Source organism: Rhinopithecus roxellana, chromosome 3, assembly GCF_007565055.1.
Source record: "Rhinopithecus roxellana isolate Shanxi Qingling chromosome 3, ASM756505v1, whole genome shotgun sequence".
NCBI lineage: Eukaryota > Metazoa > Chordata > Mammalia > Primates > Cercopithecidae > Rhinopithecus > Rhinopithecus roxellana.
Window position 1 is genome coordinate 164943894 of NC_044551.1, and position 15108 is coordinate 164959001.

General features: G+C 41.4%; 2 protein-coding genes across 5 annotated transcripts in view; one reads left to right on the forward strand and one right to left on the reverse strand.

Annotated features, from left to right (window-relative positions):
- The window catches only part of LOC104668284 (leucine-rich repeat-containing protein 37B-like), a 51058-nt gene that overhangs the window by 31738 nt on the left and 4212 nt on the right, over positions 1-15108 (reverse strand). Inside the window, exon 2 of one of the 3 annotated variants that reach the window (XM_030926628.1) lies at positions 2414-2503. The exons of the other annotated variants lie outside the window; for them this stretch is intronic. The gene's annotated coding sequence lies outside the window, so the exon portion shown is untranslated. The remainder of the gene's footprint in view (positions 1-2413; positions 2504-15108) is intronic. 3 annotated transcript variants of the gene reach the window in all.
- Positions 1-15108, forward strand: part of LOC115896335 — a 53024-nt gene that overhangs the window by 30157 nt on the left and 7759 nt on the right. Inside the window, exon 3 of one of the 2 annotated variants that reach the window (XM_030926640.1) lies at positions 6300-7082. The exons of the other annotated variant lie outside the window; for it this stretch is intronic. Coding sequence (XP_030782500.1) covers positions 6300-6482 — 183 coding nt within the window. The 3' untranslated portion in view covers positions 6483-7082. Of the gene's footprint in view, positions 1-6299; positions 7083-15108 lie in introns of those variants that run through there. 2 annotated transcript variants of the gene reach the window in all.

The following is a 15108-nucleotide window of genomic DNA, read 5'->3' on the forward strand; positions in this document are numbered from 1 at the left end:
AGAGAAGACCTTAACATGATCAACCAACTTGACCTAATTATTATTTATGAAACACTTTACCTAACAGCAGCAGAATACATCTTTCCTATTACAAACTGAACATTCACCTAAACAAACCATGTTTCAGGCAATATACAAACCTCTAAATTTTCTTTTTTCTAATTCATCATACCAAGTATGTTATCTAACCATAATGGAATTAAATTAGAAACCAACAACGAAGATGTCTGGGAAATCCCTAAATGTTTTAAAATTAAACAGGATGTTTTAAAACAAATAATGGGTCAAAGAGTAAGTCATAATAGAAATTTTACAATATTGTGAACCAAATGAAAATGAAAATAAAACACATATCACAAATTCTAAGATATGTTTTTAAAAGTGCACAAAGGGGCTGGGCGCGGTGGCTCATGCCTGTAATCCCAGCACTTTGGGAGCCGAGGCAGGTGAATCACCTGAGGTCAGGAGTTCCAGACCAGCCTGGACAACATGGTGAAACCCCGTCTCTACTAAAAACCCAAAATTAGCTGGGCGTGGTGGTGGGTGCCTGTAATTCCAGCTACTCAGGAGGCTGAGGCAGAAGAATCATTTCAACCCAATAGGTGGAGGTTGCAGTGAGCCAAGATCGTGTCACTGCACTCCAGCCTGGGCAACAGAGCAAGATTTTGTCTCAAAAAGAAAAAAAAAAAAAAAAGCATAAAGGAGCACGATGGTTTAGCCTGGAATCCCAGCATTTTGGGAGGCCAAGGCAGGAGGATTGCTTGAGCCCAAAAGTTCAAGCCCACCCTGGGCAATATAGTGAGACCTCATCTCTATTTAAAAATAAAGAAAGAAAAATCAAAGAAAATGACGTATACATGCACAAGAGGATATTATTCAGCCATTAAAAAAGTGAATCCAGGCCGGGTGTGGTGGCTCACACCTGTAATCCCAGCACTCTGAGAGGCTAGGCAGGTGGATCACGAGGTCAGGGGTCCAAGAACTGACGGGCTAACACGGCGAAACCCCGTCTCTACTAAAAATACAAAAACTAGCCAGGCGTGATGGCGGGCGCCTGTAGTCCCAGCTACTTGGGAGGCTGAGGCAGGAGAATCGCTTGAACCCGGGAGACGGAGGCTGCACCGAGCCGAGATTGTGCCACTGCACTATAGCCTAGGTGACAGAGCAAGACTTCGTCTCGAAAAAAAAAAAAAAGTGAAAACCTTCATCTATAAAGCTTGAGGTTTAGAAAATAAAACCTGGAGGACATTATGTTAAGTGAAATAGGCCAAGGACAGATAGACAAGTATCACATATTCTCATTCATATATGAGAGATTAAGAAGTTGATGTCATGGAGAAAGGCAGTAGAATGATGGTTACCGGGGGCTGGGAAGCAGGTAGGGATGAAGACAAGTTGATTCATGGGCGTAAAAACTCAGTCAGATGGAATAAGTTTTAGTTTTTGTTTGCACAGTAGGGTGACTACAGTCAACAATAACTTAGTGCATATTTTAAAATAGCTAGAACATTTGTTATGCTCCCAATACAAAAAAAAGGATAAACATCTGAGATGATGGATAGCCTAATTAACCTGATTTGATCATTACACATTGTATGAATCTATCAAAATATTACATGCACCCTTATAAATATGTACACTCTACCTTAAGGAAACAGTGAAAAAAGAAGGTGTGGAACAACAGCGACCACAACAAAATCAAAGAGGAAAATCTTTGTGAACTTGGGTTGGTCAGGCCAGGAATCGGCAAACCATGGCCAATCCCCTACCTGTTTTTGTAATAATCAAAAGAATAACAATATAACTGATAATCTGAAAATTATGTGAAATTCAAACTGCAGTGTTCAAAAAGTTTTACTGGAACAGCTATTCCCATTCACTTACATATTGTCTATGACTGCTTTCATTGCTACAATGGCAGAGTTGCAACAGGGACAGCAAGCTTGAAATATTTACTATCTGACCTTCTACAGAAAAAGTCTGGCAAGGTCTGGGTCAGGCAGAGTTGTCAGATGAACACCAAATGTGTAAGAAAAAAATGTGGGAAATCAGACTTCATTACAATTTAAAACTTATGCTCTGGGAAAAAGACACTGCTAAGACAATGAAACACAAGGCACAGATGGGGAGAAAAGATATGAACATCACACAGCCTAACAAAACACTTATATCCAAAATATATAAAGAACTCTTACTACCCAATAATAAGAAATTGGCCAGGCATGGTGGTTAACGCCTGTAATCCCAGCACTTTGGGAGGCCAAGGCAGGCAGATTGCTTGAGCTCAGGAGTTCAAGACCAGCCTGGGCAACATAGCAAAACCCCATCTCCATTAAAAACAGAAAAATTAACCAGACATGGTGGCATGCACCTGTGGTCCCAACTACTTGGGAGGCTGAGGCGGGAGGATTACCTTGAGCCCAGGGTCGAGGGGAATGACAGACTGCAGCGAGCCAAGATCATGCCACTGCACTCCAGCGTGGGTGAAAGGGCGAGACTCTGTCTAGAAAAAAAAAATATATATATATATATAAGTAGAATAAGAATAAAGAAAGCGATCCAATTAAACATCTTAAATAAAGATTGGGGTATCTTGGCCAGGCATGGCAGCTCATGCCTGTAATCTCAGCACTTCTGGAGGCCGAGGCAGGCGGATCGCTTAAGCCCAGGAGTTCAAAATCAGTCTGGGCAGCATATCAAAACCCCATCTCTATAAAAAAAAAAAAAACAAACAACTAGCCAGCTGTGGTGGTGCGCACTGGCAATCCCAGCTACTTGGGAGGCTGAGAGGTGGGAGGATGGCTTGAGCCCAGAAGGTGGAGGCTGCAGTGAGTGGTGACTGTGCCACTGTTCTCCAGTCTGGGCAACAGAGCAAGACTCTATCTCGGAAAAAGAAAAAAAAAAAAAAAAAAAGATTTCAGTATTTTTCCATGAACAATAATATACAGATGGCAAATAAAAAGATGCACATAAAAAGAGACTCAGAACCATCAGTCACTAGGGACAAGCAAATTAAAAGCAGAAGGAGCTACCACCATATACTTATTAAGGTGGCTAAAAATAAAACAACAAAAACTGACGATGTCAAGTGCCAGGGAGGACACAGGGCAACTAGAACTCTTCACACATTTGCAGGTAAGAATGCAAAATGGTACAGCTACTTTGGAAAACAGTTTTGGCAGTTTCTTATAAACATACAACCCAGAAATCATACTCCTAGGTATTTACTCAAGAGAAACAAGTATTGTGTTCATACAAAAAACATTATGGAAATGTTTAGGGTAGCTTTATTCATAGCTCCCAAAAACTAGAAATAACTGAAATATTCAACTGTTGAGCAGATAAATGCACTGTGATACACTCATGTAAGGGACTGCTACTCAGCAATAAAGAAACTACTGACACAACAACATAGATGAATCACAAATACATTATGCACTGTACAGGTATAAACTATTTTATTAAAAAATTAAGATACCTTTTAAAAAGTCAAACAGGCCGGGCGTGGTGGCTGACGCCTGTAATCTCAGCACTTTGGGAGGCCGAGGCCGGCGGATTACCTGAGGTCAGGAGTTCAAGATCAGCCTGGCCAACATGGTGAAACCCTGTCTCTACCAAAAACATCAAAAGTGAGCCAGACGTAGTGGCGGGCGCCTGTAATCCCAGCCACTCAGGAGGCTGAGACAGAAGAATCGCTTGAACCCGCGAGGCAGAGGTTGTGGTGAGCTGAGATCACGCTATTGTGCTCCACCATGGGCAACAAGAGCGAAACTCCATCTCAAAAATAAATGAATAAATAAATAAAAGTCCAACAGTACATGAAAAAATAATGTGATCAAGAGAGGTGCGCTGCAAGAATGTAAGGGTGAATCAATATAATATCTACTAATATGATTCTATGAATATACACTACTATAATTAATATGTAGCAAGCAGGAGGAAAACTATATGATCATCTTAAAAGATGCTAAGGTGACATTTGACAAAATGTAATAGCCGTTATCTGATTAAAAAAAAAAAACTTACAAAAACAATTGAAACAGGCGAATACACTCAAACATTAAAGGCCTCAAACCAACAGCTAACCATTACATATCTGCATCAGCTCCGCTTAACCGGGACAGCACTAGATGCCTATCATTATAACTAACACGTGACACTGTGGTGGAGGTGGTGGTAGGGAATGTAATGTTTTTCCCTTTGTTTTTTTTTTTTTATTACCCAGGTTCCCATCAATGGTAGAGGCAATGTAATTTGAAGAGAAGAAGGAGATATAATAAGAATATCAGATGTGTACATGATTCATGTTTGCAGATGATACAACTTTATTCCTAGATAAAGTTATTCCAATCAAAGCAAAAGCTACAAGAAACAATTAGAAAAAAAGAATAGGTGGCTGAATTCAAAATTGTCTTTAAATTAATGAGTTTTCAACTAGAAGCCTCCTAGGAGAACAGGTATTTTTATAGACAAATTAAAGATAAAATGAGATTTCATGGTATAGGTGAAAATATTTAGCAAATAAATTATACTTCACCCAATTTTGTAAAAAGTATGTACATACACATGTGCTGGGTGCAGTGGCTCACGCCTGTAATCCCAACACTTTGGGAGGCTGAGGCTGGCAGATTGCCCGAGCTCAGGAGTTTGACATCGCCTGGGCAACATGGTGAAACCCCATCTCTACTAAAAAATACAAAAAATTAGCTGGGCGTGGCAGCGAGCACCCGTAGTCCCAGCTACTCGGGAGGCTGAGGCAGGAGAATTGCTTGAACCCGCGAGGCAGAGGTTGCAGTAAGCCGAGATCGCGCCACTGGGTGGCCTGGGTAACAGACTGAGACTCCTGCTCAAAAGAAAGAAAAAAAAAAGTATGTACGTACACATGTTCACCTAAAGATGGCTACCTAACGAGAGGAACCAAAATATTAATGTTCTGGGTTTTCTGAATTTTCTACATTCCTGATAAAGAGAAAAAGCAAAAATAAAATGTAAAGGTTTTACTAGATTTCCAGAAGCATTATTTATGAAAGTCAAAGCTTTTTTCCTAAACTAATTATCAAAATCACAGACTAATGAATGTCAAGAGCTCAAAAATGGGGTGAAAAAACTATGGCCAGCCACAGCCTGTTTTTGTAAGTAAAGTTTTATTAGAACACAGCCACACTCATTTGTTTACTTATTGTTTATGGCTGCTTTCATCCTACAAGGGCAGAGCTGAGCAGCTGTGACAGAGCCAGGTGGCGTGCAAAACCTAAAACATTTACTAATTGGTACCCTAAGAACAAGTCTGCCAATCCCCTGACCATCAGATAATCTAGTCCATCCTACACCGTACAGGTGAGTAAACTGAGGTCCACAGAAGAATGGCTTCTCTATGGTCCAAACTCAAGTTAAGTAAGAAGCAATGAAGACTCCATTTCCATGGTACTTTCTACCACGTGGCCAGGAAACTCTCACAACAGACATCCTGCTGTTTGGGAGGTAAACCTCAGTCTCCTATCACATCGCAAGTGAGTGTATTTGCCAATAAATTCATGAGAAGAGGACTTTGGGCCTAGTAACTATCCAAGAACACCTGCTAAAGGTCTGAGTAAACCTTAGTAGATTCTAGAAAAAGTTAATGTAAAAATCACATAGGCCAGGCGCAGTGGCTTACGCCTGTAATCCCAGCACTTTGGGAGGCCCAGGTGGGCAGACTATCTGAGTTTAGGAGTTTGAGACCAGTCTGGCCAACATGGTGAAACCTCATCTCTACTAAAAATACAAAAAAATAAGCTGGGCATGGTGGCATGCACCTGTAATCCAAGCTACTCGGGAGGCTGAGGCAGGAGAACTGCTTGAACCAGGGAGGTGGAGATTACAGTGAGCTGTGATCACACCACTGTATTCCAGCCTGGGTGCCAGAGTGAGACTCCATCAAAAACAAAAACAAAAACAAACAAAAAAAGACACATAAGCACAGACTAGGGAAGGTTTAAAAACAAACAGATGCTGAGAGTATAATCTGGTTCAGTCTTTTAAATGGCACACACTGTAACTCAACAATCCAGTCCCACTCCTAGAAGCCTACCCTATAGAAATACCAGCTTAAGGGACTAAAGATACTTCTCTACCACATTTAGGACAGCGCTGTCTGTAAAAGCAAAAAGGGCCTGAATTCTAGGCAAATAAATATTATCAGCAAATGCAGTTATGTGTTAATAAAGAAGGGGGCGCTTCACGTCTTTACCTTACAGAGGGTCCTAACCTTCTGAGCATGTAAATTTGTGACCCTTGCCATAAACAATCTCCACTGTTAGGTTTCTTCCGAGACACAGAAGATTCACAACTCACGCCATGAAGGCAGTGAAGGACAACCAGCATACCTGGAAGAAGGTAATCTTCCCAGTTTACAGAGGATCAGAGATCCAATGCATTTCACCTGGATAATTCAGACTCAAAAGCTCAAATATGTATCTGAAATTACAGTAAAGCCACTTTAAAACTTTTTATTCTTTGCACAGCACTTTGAAAGCACAGTACAGTCATAAGGTGGAGAAATGAGTAACTTACTGAATGAGACTTTCAGAAGTGAGTGAAATAATTTTGATGTCTACAGAAACGGGGAAAAGTGCACTTTCTTTCTGTCTACTTGTTCTCTTGATTACCGTGAGAAGAGTGTTGAAGTCTACAATATTGTTAAGGATGTGTCTGGTTCTCCTTGGAGTTCTATGAGTCCTCATGTATTTTGAGGCTCTGCTATTAAGTTCATAAACCTGTAGGAAGGATTGTTTTAGGATGGGCTAAGATGTTATTCACTGTTTTAAATGTTGGACCACTTCTTGGTCCAAGGACAAGAGAAATTCCACACAGATTAATATGCGCATTTCTGAAATACTTTTTAACTCCCATAAATAGAATATACACACAGACCTCAAAAGAGGCACTATGAACATTCTGAAATCGAGCAGGAAGCCATATTTCTAGTAAAATATATAAACTGCACCTACTGAATGTTGCCATTTGGTATGAATCACATGGCCATGCCGTTTCCCAAGTATGTGAATTACAGAACATATCCATGAGTAGAGAGGAGTCCAAGCATAACTTTCTTTCTTTTTTTTTTTTTTTTTGAGGCGGAGTCTCGCTCTGTCGCCCAGGCTGGAGTGCAGTGGCGCGATCTCGGCTCACTGCAAGCTCCGCCTCCTGGGTTCACGCCATTCTCCTGCCTCAGCCTCCCGAGTAGCTGGGACTACAGGCGCCCGCCACCGCGCCCGGCTAGTTTTTTGTATTTTTAGTAGAGACGGGGTTTCACCATGGTCTGGATCTCCTGACCTTGTGATCCGCCCGCCTCGGCCTCCCAAAGTGCTGGAATTACAGGCGTGAGCCACCACGCCCGGCCCAAGCATAACTTTCTTAGCAAATCTCAGGGGGTTCCATAGATAAATAATTTGACCAGTGACTCCTGAGAAAGAGGTTTTATGTAGGAGAATCCAGACACACTAGGGCATACTAACATCTCACAATTCAGTTTGCATATCAACATTTACACTTTAATAACACTGAAATTCTCAGTTATCAAATTTAATTTCTCAACCAAAAGTCTCTGAATCCTAGTCCTTCCTTCCCTTCTGGCCTACATATATGACTCTTAGCTTAATTTTACCAGGACTGTGGCAGAGTTTCTAATTATGTGTTAACTGACTGCCTCTTCACTCTACCACAAAGAACAACAAATAATGGAAAGTCATCTCACACGTGACCCCAAATCTTATTGCAGAAATGCGATACCATCACGTACACAAATAATGCGGGGCCCAGAGTCTCCACAAAGGAGGACCTCACACAGCCAGATCGCTGGGGCTACCCAAGCTGTGCAGGATTTAGGGCAAATACAAGGCTAGAAAAAAGAGATGTTAGGTAAATTCTCACTGGTCTAACACAGGCAGACTGCCTACAATGAGTCCAGGGGAACTTTCTGCAATGATGTGAAATGTCCCAAATGCTCTACACATTTGTGTGGTGCAATACACGTGGCTACAGAGCACTTGAAATGAACGTATAATAGCTAATGCCACTGGAGAAAGTGAAGTTTTCATTTTACTTTTTTTTTTTTTTAAGAGATGGGTTCTCATTCTGTCACCCAGCCTGGTGTGTGGTGGCACAGTCCATAGATGACTACAGCCTCAAACTCCTGGCCTCAAGCAATCCTCTCACCTCAGCCTCCCAAATAGGTAGGACTACAGGCACGCCATCCTATGCCCAACTATTTTAATTCTTTTGTGAAGACAGGGTTTTTACAAAACCCTGTTGCTCAGGCTGGTCTTGAACTGCTGCCTCAAGTGACTTCCCACCTCAGCCTCCCAAAGTATTGAGACTACAGGTGTAAGCCACCACGCCTGGCCTACTTAGTTTTAATTAATTTAACTCTCCACATGTGGCTAGTAGCTACCATACTGGACAGTACAGAGGGTGAAAACAATCCACAGGCTTTGACTCAACATTCAGTTCCACGGTTACCTGTGCTGCCTACTGCATTCAAGAGATTTAACCAGGCACTACAGAGACTGAATGGGACATTCCCTGCACAAAGTAGGTTGTAATGAAGGAAAGGCCGGATCATTAACAGGCCATTTCAGTTCCACGTCTTAACAGACAAAGATATAGATAAAGAGGTTAAGTAATTAAGAGGATAAAACAATCCTTCCTAAAGGTGTATGGACTTTAGGAAGGAGCCTCAAAATACATGAATACAGAGCCTCAAAACACATGAAGATTGCTAGAACTTCAAGGACAAACAGACAAATCCTTCACAATAGCTGTCGACTTCAACACTTCTCTCAGTGATCAACAGAACAAGTAGAAAGACAGATCTTAATAACACTATTAACAAACTTGACCTAATTGATATTTATGTAATATGCCACCTAACAAAAGCAGCATATAAAATTATTTTCAAGTACATATGGAACATTCACTTAGAGTGACAAAATTTTGGGGTGCAAAACAAACTTCTAAAAATGTTTTACAAAATTAAAGTCATACAAAGTATGCTCTCTGAACAAAATGAAATTAGAAATCAGTGCCGGGCGCGGTGGCTCAAGCCTGTAATCCCAGCACTTTGGGAGGCCGAGACGGGCGGATCACGAGGTCAGGAGATCGAGGCCATCCTGCCTAACACGGTGAAACCCTGTCTCTACTAAAAAATACAAAAAACTAGCCGGGCGAGGTGGCGGGTGCCTGTAGTCCCAGCTACACAGGAGGCTGAGCCAGGAGAATGGCATAAACCTGGGAGGCGGAGCTTGCAGTGAGCTGAGATCCGGCCACTGCACTCCAGCCTGGGCGACAGAGCAAGACTGCGTCTCAAAAAAAAAAAAAAGAAAAAAAAGAAATTAGAAATCAGTAACAGAAAGATACCTAAAAAATCCCCAAATATTTGGAAACTAAAATAATTAATGCACATGGTCCTGGAGGTTAAGGGGGTGGGAACCAAAGGAACTCAGCCCCACCTGGGGGTACAGGGAATGGTGATCAGAGAAGGCAGGCTGGAGAAGGTGATGGATGGGTGACTAGGAGTTAGGTGTGTGGGAACTACAAAGAAATCAATATTACTAGATCAATTTGAGATGAAGAGAAGAAATAAGGAGTGAATAAGGAAAAGAGAAATAAGGGAGATGTAAAAAGTAAAGCAGAGGTTCCTCTTCAAAGACTTTCCTCCCTGTCTAATTAGGAATAAATAGTAACTTCTCTTAGAAGCAACATTTATTCAAAGACCTGTGCTAACCTTCTTAAATATCTGCTAGCCGTAATAAAAAAATCAATGTGCTTTATGTTCTTAGCTCCCACGATGTACCGTAAATATTTGCCCTGGCATGCTTATAGTGGTCCAAGCAAGCATTAGGTCATAGCCTGTTCCATTTTATTTTATTTATTTTATCTTATTTTATTTTATTTTATTTATTTTTTTGAGATGGAATTTCACTCTTGTTGCTCAGGCTGGGGTGCAATGGCACGATCTTGGCTCACCACAACCTCCGCCTCCCAGGTTCAAGTGATTCTCCTGCCTCAGCCCCCTGAGGAGCTGGGATTACAGGCAAGTACCACTATGCCCGGCTAATTTTGTATTTTTAGTAGAGATGAGGTTTCTCCATGTTAGTCAGGTTGGTCTCAAACTCCCAACCTCAGGTGATCTGCTCAACTCGGCCTCCCAAAGTGGGGGGATTACAAGCATGAGCCACCACACCTCGCCTCCTCTTCCTTATTTAAAAGTGTTTTTACCTTTCTCAACATTCCATAAGTTACTTCTTCCTTCCTTTGTTCCCCTCTACTTTTGCCTCTTTTAGAAGTTCTAAGTTACTAGCCAATAGGGACAAATACAGAATGTGAGGTCCCCTTCCAGTCAAAGGAAAGCAGACACAGCAGTAGGGTAGACGCTTCAGTTTATAAATGACCCTGTCTCCTTTGTTCGGTGCACTCTCATGGCGAAACTGCTGGCGAGTGTACCCTTTCTGCGGGAAGTAAAAATGGCCTTACTAAATAAATTACATTTCTGTTCAAGTGCTATTTCTTTACGGCACTGGGGAGCAGCAAGCATTTCAAACAGGAGATTTAGAGGTCAGTTCATCCATGACTCCTTTTCTCCCACTCACCACATCCCAGCCTAACCAATCTATCATTAAGGATTCATTCCAACTCCTGAATTATTTTCTGCCAGGCGCAGTAGCTCACACCTGTAATCCCAGCACTTTGGGAGGCCAAAGCGGGTGGATCACTTGAGGTCAGAAGTTCGAGACCAGCCTGGCCAACACGGTGAAACTCCCTTCTACTAAAATTACAAAAATTAGCCAGGCGTGGTGGCACACACCTGTAGTCCCAGCTACTCAGGAGGCTGAGGCAGGAGAATCGCTTGAACCCAGGAGGCAGAGGTTGCAGTGAGCCATGGTCATGCCACTATACTCCAGTCTGGGTGACAGAGTGAGACTTTGTGTCAAAAAAAAAAAAAAAAAGAAGTTAAAATTTAATTTGCAATAATTCAGCAAATAATCGTAGTTATCTACCTAAGAGAAATGAAAACACATGTATAGATAAATGTACACAAATGTGCTCAGCAGCATTATTCATAATAGGCAAAAAGTGGAAACAGTTCAAATGTCCATCAACTTACGAAATGGATAAGCAAAACATGATCTCTGGGCACAGAGGTGTGTGCCTGTAACTCTAGCTACTCTGGAGGCTGGAAGGCTGAGGCAGGAAGCCTGGGCCCAGGAGTTTCAGGTCAGCTTGGGCAACATTGCAAGACCCTGCCTCCATTAAAAAAAAAAAAAAAAAAAAAAAAAAAAAAAAAAAAGTGGTATAGCCATACAATGAAGTATAGCCATACAGTGAATATAGTACTGATACATGCTAAGATATATATAAACCTTGAAAACATTAGGCTAAATGACAAAAGCCATACATTATATTATTCCACTTAATAAGAAATGTCCGTAAGAGACAAATCAACAGAGAATGAAAGTAGATTAGTGGCTGCCAGGGGATGAGCAGGAGGGAGGTGAAGAACAGGGAGTGACTGCTGTAGGTATGGGCTTCTTTTGCAGGGGCATAAAAACGTGCTGGATTAGGTAGTGTTAACGGTTGCACAACTCTGTCAATATACTAAAAAAAACCTAAATTATATACTTTACAAGGGTTACATTTTACAGTATGTAAATTATATCTCCATAAAGCTGTTACCTTTTAAAAACTGAATTTTCATAAATATTGCTTGAAAATCATTCTGCAATTTAAAAGATGTTCAGTAAATGTTAACTATTACTGTCACTGTTTTTAAAATGTGACAATCACAAAATAATATTTCAAAATAACTATCTAGAAAAACATAAAAATTTTAGATATATGCCAGCAGACAAAACAATTAAAACATTATATTTAATTACGTGCATTTTAATTCTTTCCATATGGTCACTTTTGATCTTTTAAAGTGCATTTTAATGTATAATTTTTTTTTTTTAAGTTAAGAAACATGTTGCCTCCTGATGCTTATGTTAAAGAACCAAAAGCATGAAAAAAATTAGAGGCCGGGCGCGGTGGCTCAGGCCTGTAATCTCAGCACTTTGGGAAGCCGAGGCAGGTGGATCACAAGGTCAGGAGTTCAAGACCAGCCTGGCCAATACGGTAAAACCCTGTCTCTATTAAAAAGTACAAAAAAATGGGCCGGGCGCGGTGGCTCAAGCCTGTAATCCCAGCACTTTGGGAGGCCGAGACGGGTGGATCACGAGGTCAGGAGATCGAGACCATCCTGGCTAACACCGTGAAACCCCGTCTCTACTAAAAAATACAAAAAACTAGCCGGGCGAGGTGGCGGGCGCCTGTAGTCCCAGCTACTCGGGAGGCTGAGGCAGGAGAATGGCGTAAACCCGGGAGGCGGAGCTTGCAGTGAGCTGAGATCCGGCCACTGCACTCCAGCCTGGGCAATAGAGCGAGACTCCGTCTCAAAAAAATAAATAAATAAATAAATAAATAAAATAAAATAAAATAAAATAAAAAGTACAAAAATTAGCCGGGTGTAGTGGTAGGCGCTTGTAGTTCCAGCCACTCAGAGGGCTGAGGCAGGAGAATTGCTTGAACCCGGGAGGTGGAGGTTGCAGTGAGCCTAGATTGTGTCACTGCACTCCAGCCTGGGTGACAGAGTGAGACTCCGTCTCAAAAGGAAAAAAAAAATTAGAATAATTAGTGTCAGTGTTAAGCTAGTGCTGAGATCATAGCCACTGTCAACAGACACTCAAAGAGAAGGAAGAACAAGATGCGCAACAGGACTCAGGGAAGATCTCCCAGGAAGAGGGATTTGAGCCTGGCTAAGGAGCAGGAAGAGAAAAGGGCATCAGCTAGGATTTGCTCCTGCGTTACCCAGATTATGACTTACCCACCATAACTACCACTCTCTCACCCCTATGTCTCCACCAATAAGGGTCTTTAGTCAAAGGGAAGACACAGGGTCTTGAGGACTGAGGAAAGGAGGGCCTAACAGAAGAGAGCAGAGCTCCTGGTCTTAACATGCCCAGTCCTGTTATATGCATGTTTCATACAAACTTCCAAATGCGCCCATGGGTGAGCACAATAGAAAAGCACGAACTGTATGCAAGACTATTTATTACTACATAACTAGGACACGGCTCTCTACTACTCACAAATCATGTTGCCTAACTTTTTCAAAACCCTTTTGGCTCTCATTTTCATTCCCATGTTTAACTTCTTGAGGTGCTGATACCTGAAAACAGATGTCATTAATTTCCCTTATAATCTTGACCTCCCTATTGTTACCAAAAGTACTACCATTCTTAGGGAGGCATAGGTGATGCATTCCTCTCTCTACACTCTATGTGTCAAGGCCTGAAGAACTCGAAAGTACCTCCTGGACTGCTCTTCCATTCAGGACTACAAAACCCACCAGCTACTATCTCGTCCTTGTCAATCCGTCCTGCAGAACAGAAGCTGTGCTAAACTTCATGGCATCCCTCTGAAATCATACCCCACTCTTTCAACATCTTCCGATCATCCCAATACCTAAAATTAAAGATTTGAAATAGATTTGAAGGAGAGAGAGAGTTTCAGGCCACTTCCCTAGTAATTCTCTCAGTTTGGGAGAAAGGGCTACACCCGTGGTTCAACAGCATCTCTGTGATTTGATGTGGTTCTGTTTCACGTTTGTGCATGGTGCTGCTGGGAATACAGCATATCTCCTCGGGGTGCTCAGGAGGGAAAAAGGTCTCAGGATCACGATCTAGCCCAATCTTTATTCTACAGATGAGGGGGAAAGTACAGTTGCTATAGCCTGATCCTCGAGGTACTGCTGAACACAGCATACAAGGGAGCTTTGGTTTATTTCCTATTCACACCCTCAGGCTCTTGTTAAACCAAGTTACTTGAGACTGCCCACACTTTACAAGTGTCTGCCACTCCTCCTGCTCCCTCCCCCTCCCTCCTTCAATCTGCCTGTCCTTACTCTCCACAAGCCCATCCAGGAAGCCTACACCCACACCAATCCCCTTAAACAGGGTATATAATCTCGCCCTCCTTTAAATGCCCACTGCACTTTGTACCTCGCCTGTAGCAATCAGAAATTATACTGAAAAGATATTAAGTTGACACTGGTGGGAATAATATTGTCAAACCAGTGACAAATTCTGTTTGAGGTAAATCTGTGGTTCACTCATGGCATCTCTGCCACTGATCTCCACTGTCACAATCCTTAGAGGACATAAATCACTAACTCTCCCAGGACAACACCAGGGCTTTTGTTTTATGAAGTCATCAGAGGTTCCAAGTTTTAAAATTCCTGGTAAGTATTCTCAGAAGTCTCACACAAGACTGAGACTGAAACACAACATTCTGTTTTAAATACAATTTCTTCAAATTAGCAAATGCTTAATTTCAAAGTGCTGTCAGAACTTCACCAAATGCCTATTGAAAACACTTCCTACACAATCCTTCTCATTATATTGGCAATGTCATAAAACCTATAGGCTGAAGTAATTCTAAATTTAAAAAGTCAAAATAAATTAAAGCATTATTCAGCCATATGCCTTCAGCTTAAGCAAACCTAGGTGATTTCAATTTTATACTAAAAAGTTGTCATCCTTACACTTTTTCCATAAAAGGAAAAGTCTTCAATAAATAAACCTTGCATGACTTTAGTAATATCAACTAAAGTCTTTGCATTAAGTTATATTAGTCACAAAATACTGAGTTATTTCTTATATTAGGAGTGGGTGATTTCTTATGTTACGAATGCCAAATGTCAGTAACTAAGCCAACGTTGCAAACTATAAAAATTAATCAAATTACTCTAAATTACCAATAAAGTAAATTCCTCTTTCAGCCTTCGCAGTACAACAGGATTCAAATTCATCAATCATACATCTTTATGTGTTATTCGGATATCTTAAACCATTCTTTTCTTCCATCTACACATTTACCTGACAGCCCTCCACCCAGGAAGTACAGATTATAAAACCACTCAAACTAGTACTGAGCCTAAACAACTCACTGTCACGCGTTGTTACTCATTCGAGCCAAGTGGGCATATTCTAAAAGTTTAGAACTCAAAACGTCACTCACATCTGGGGGGGT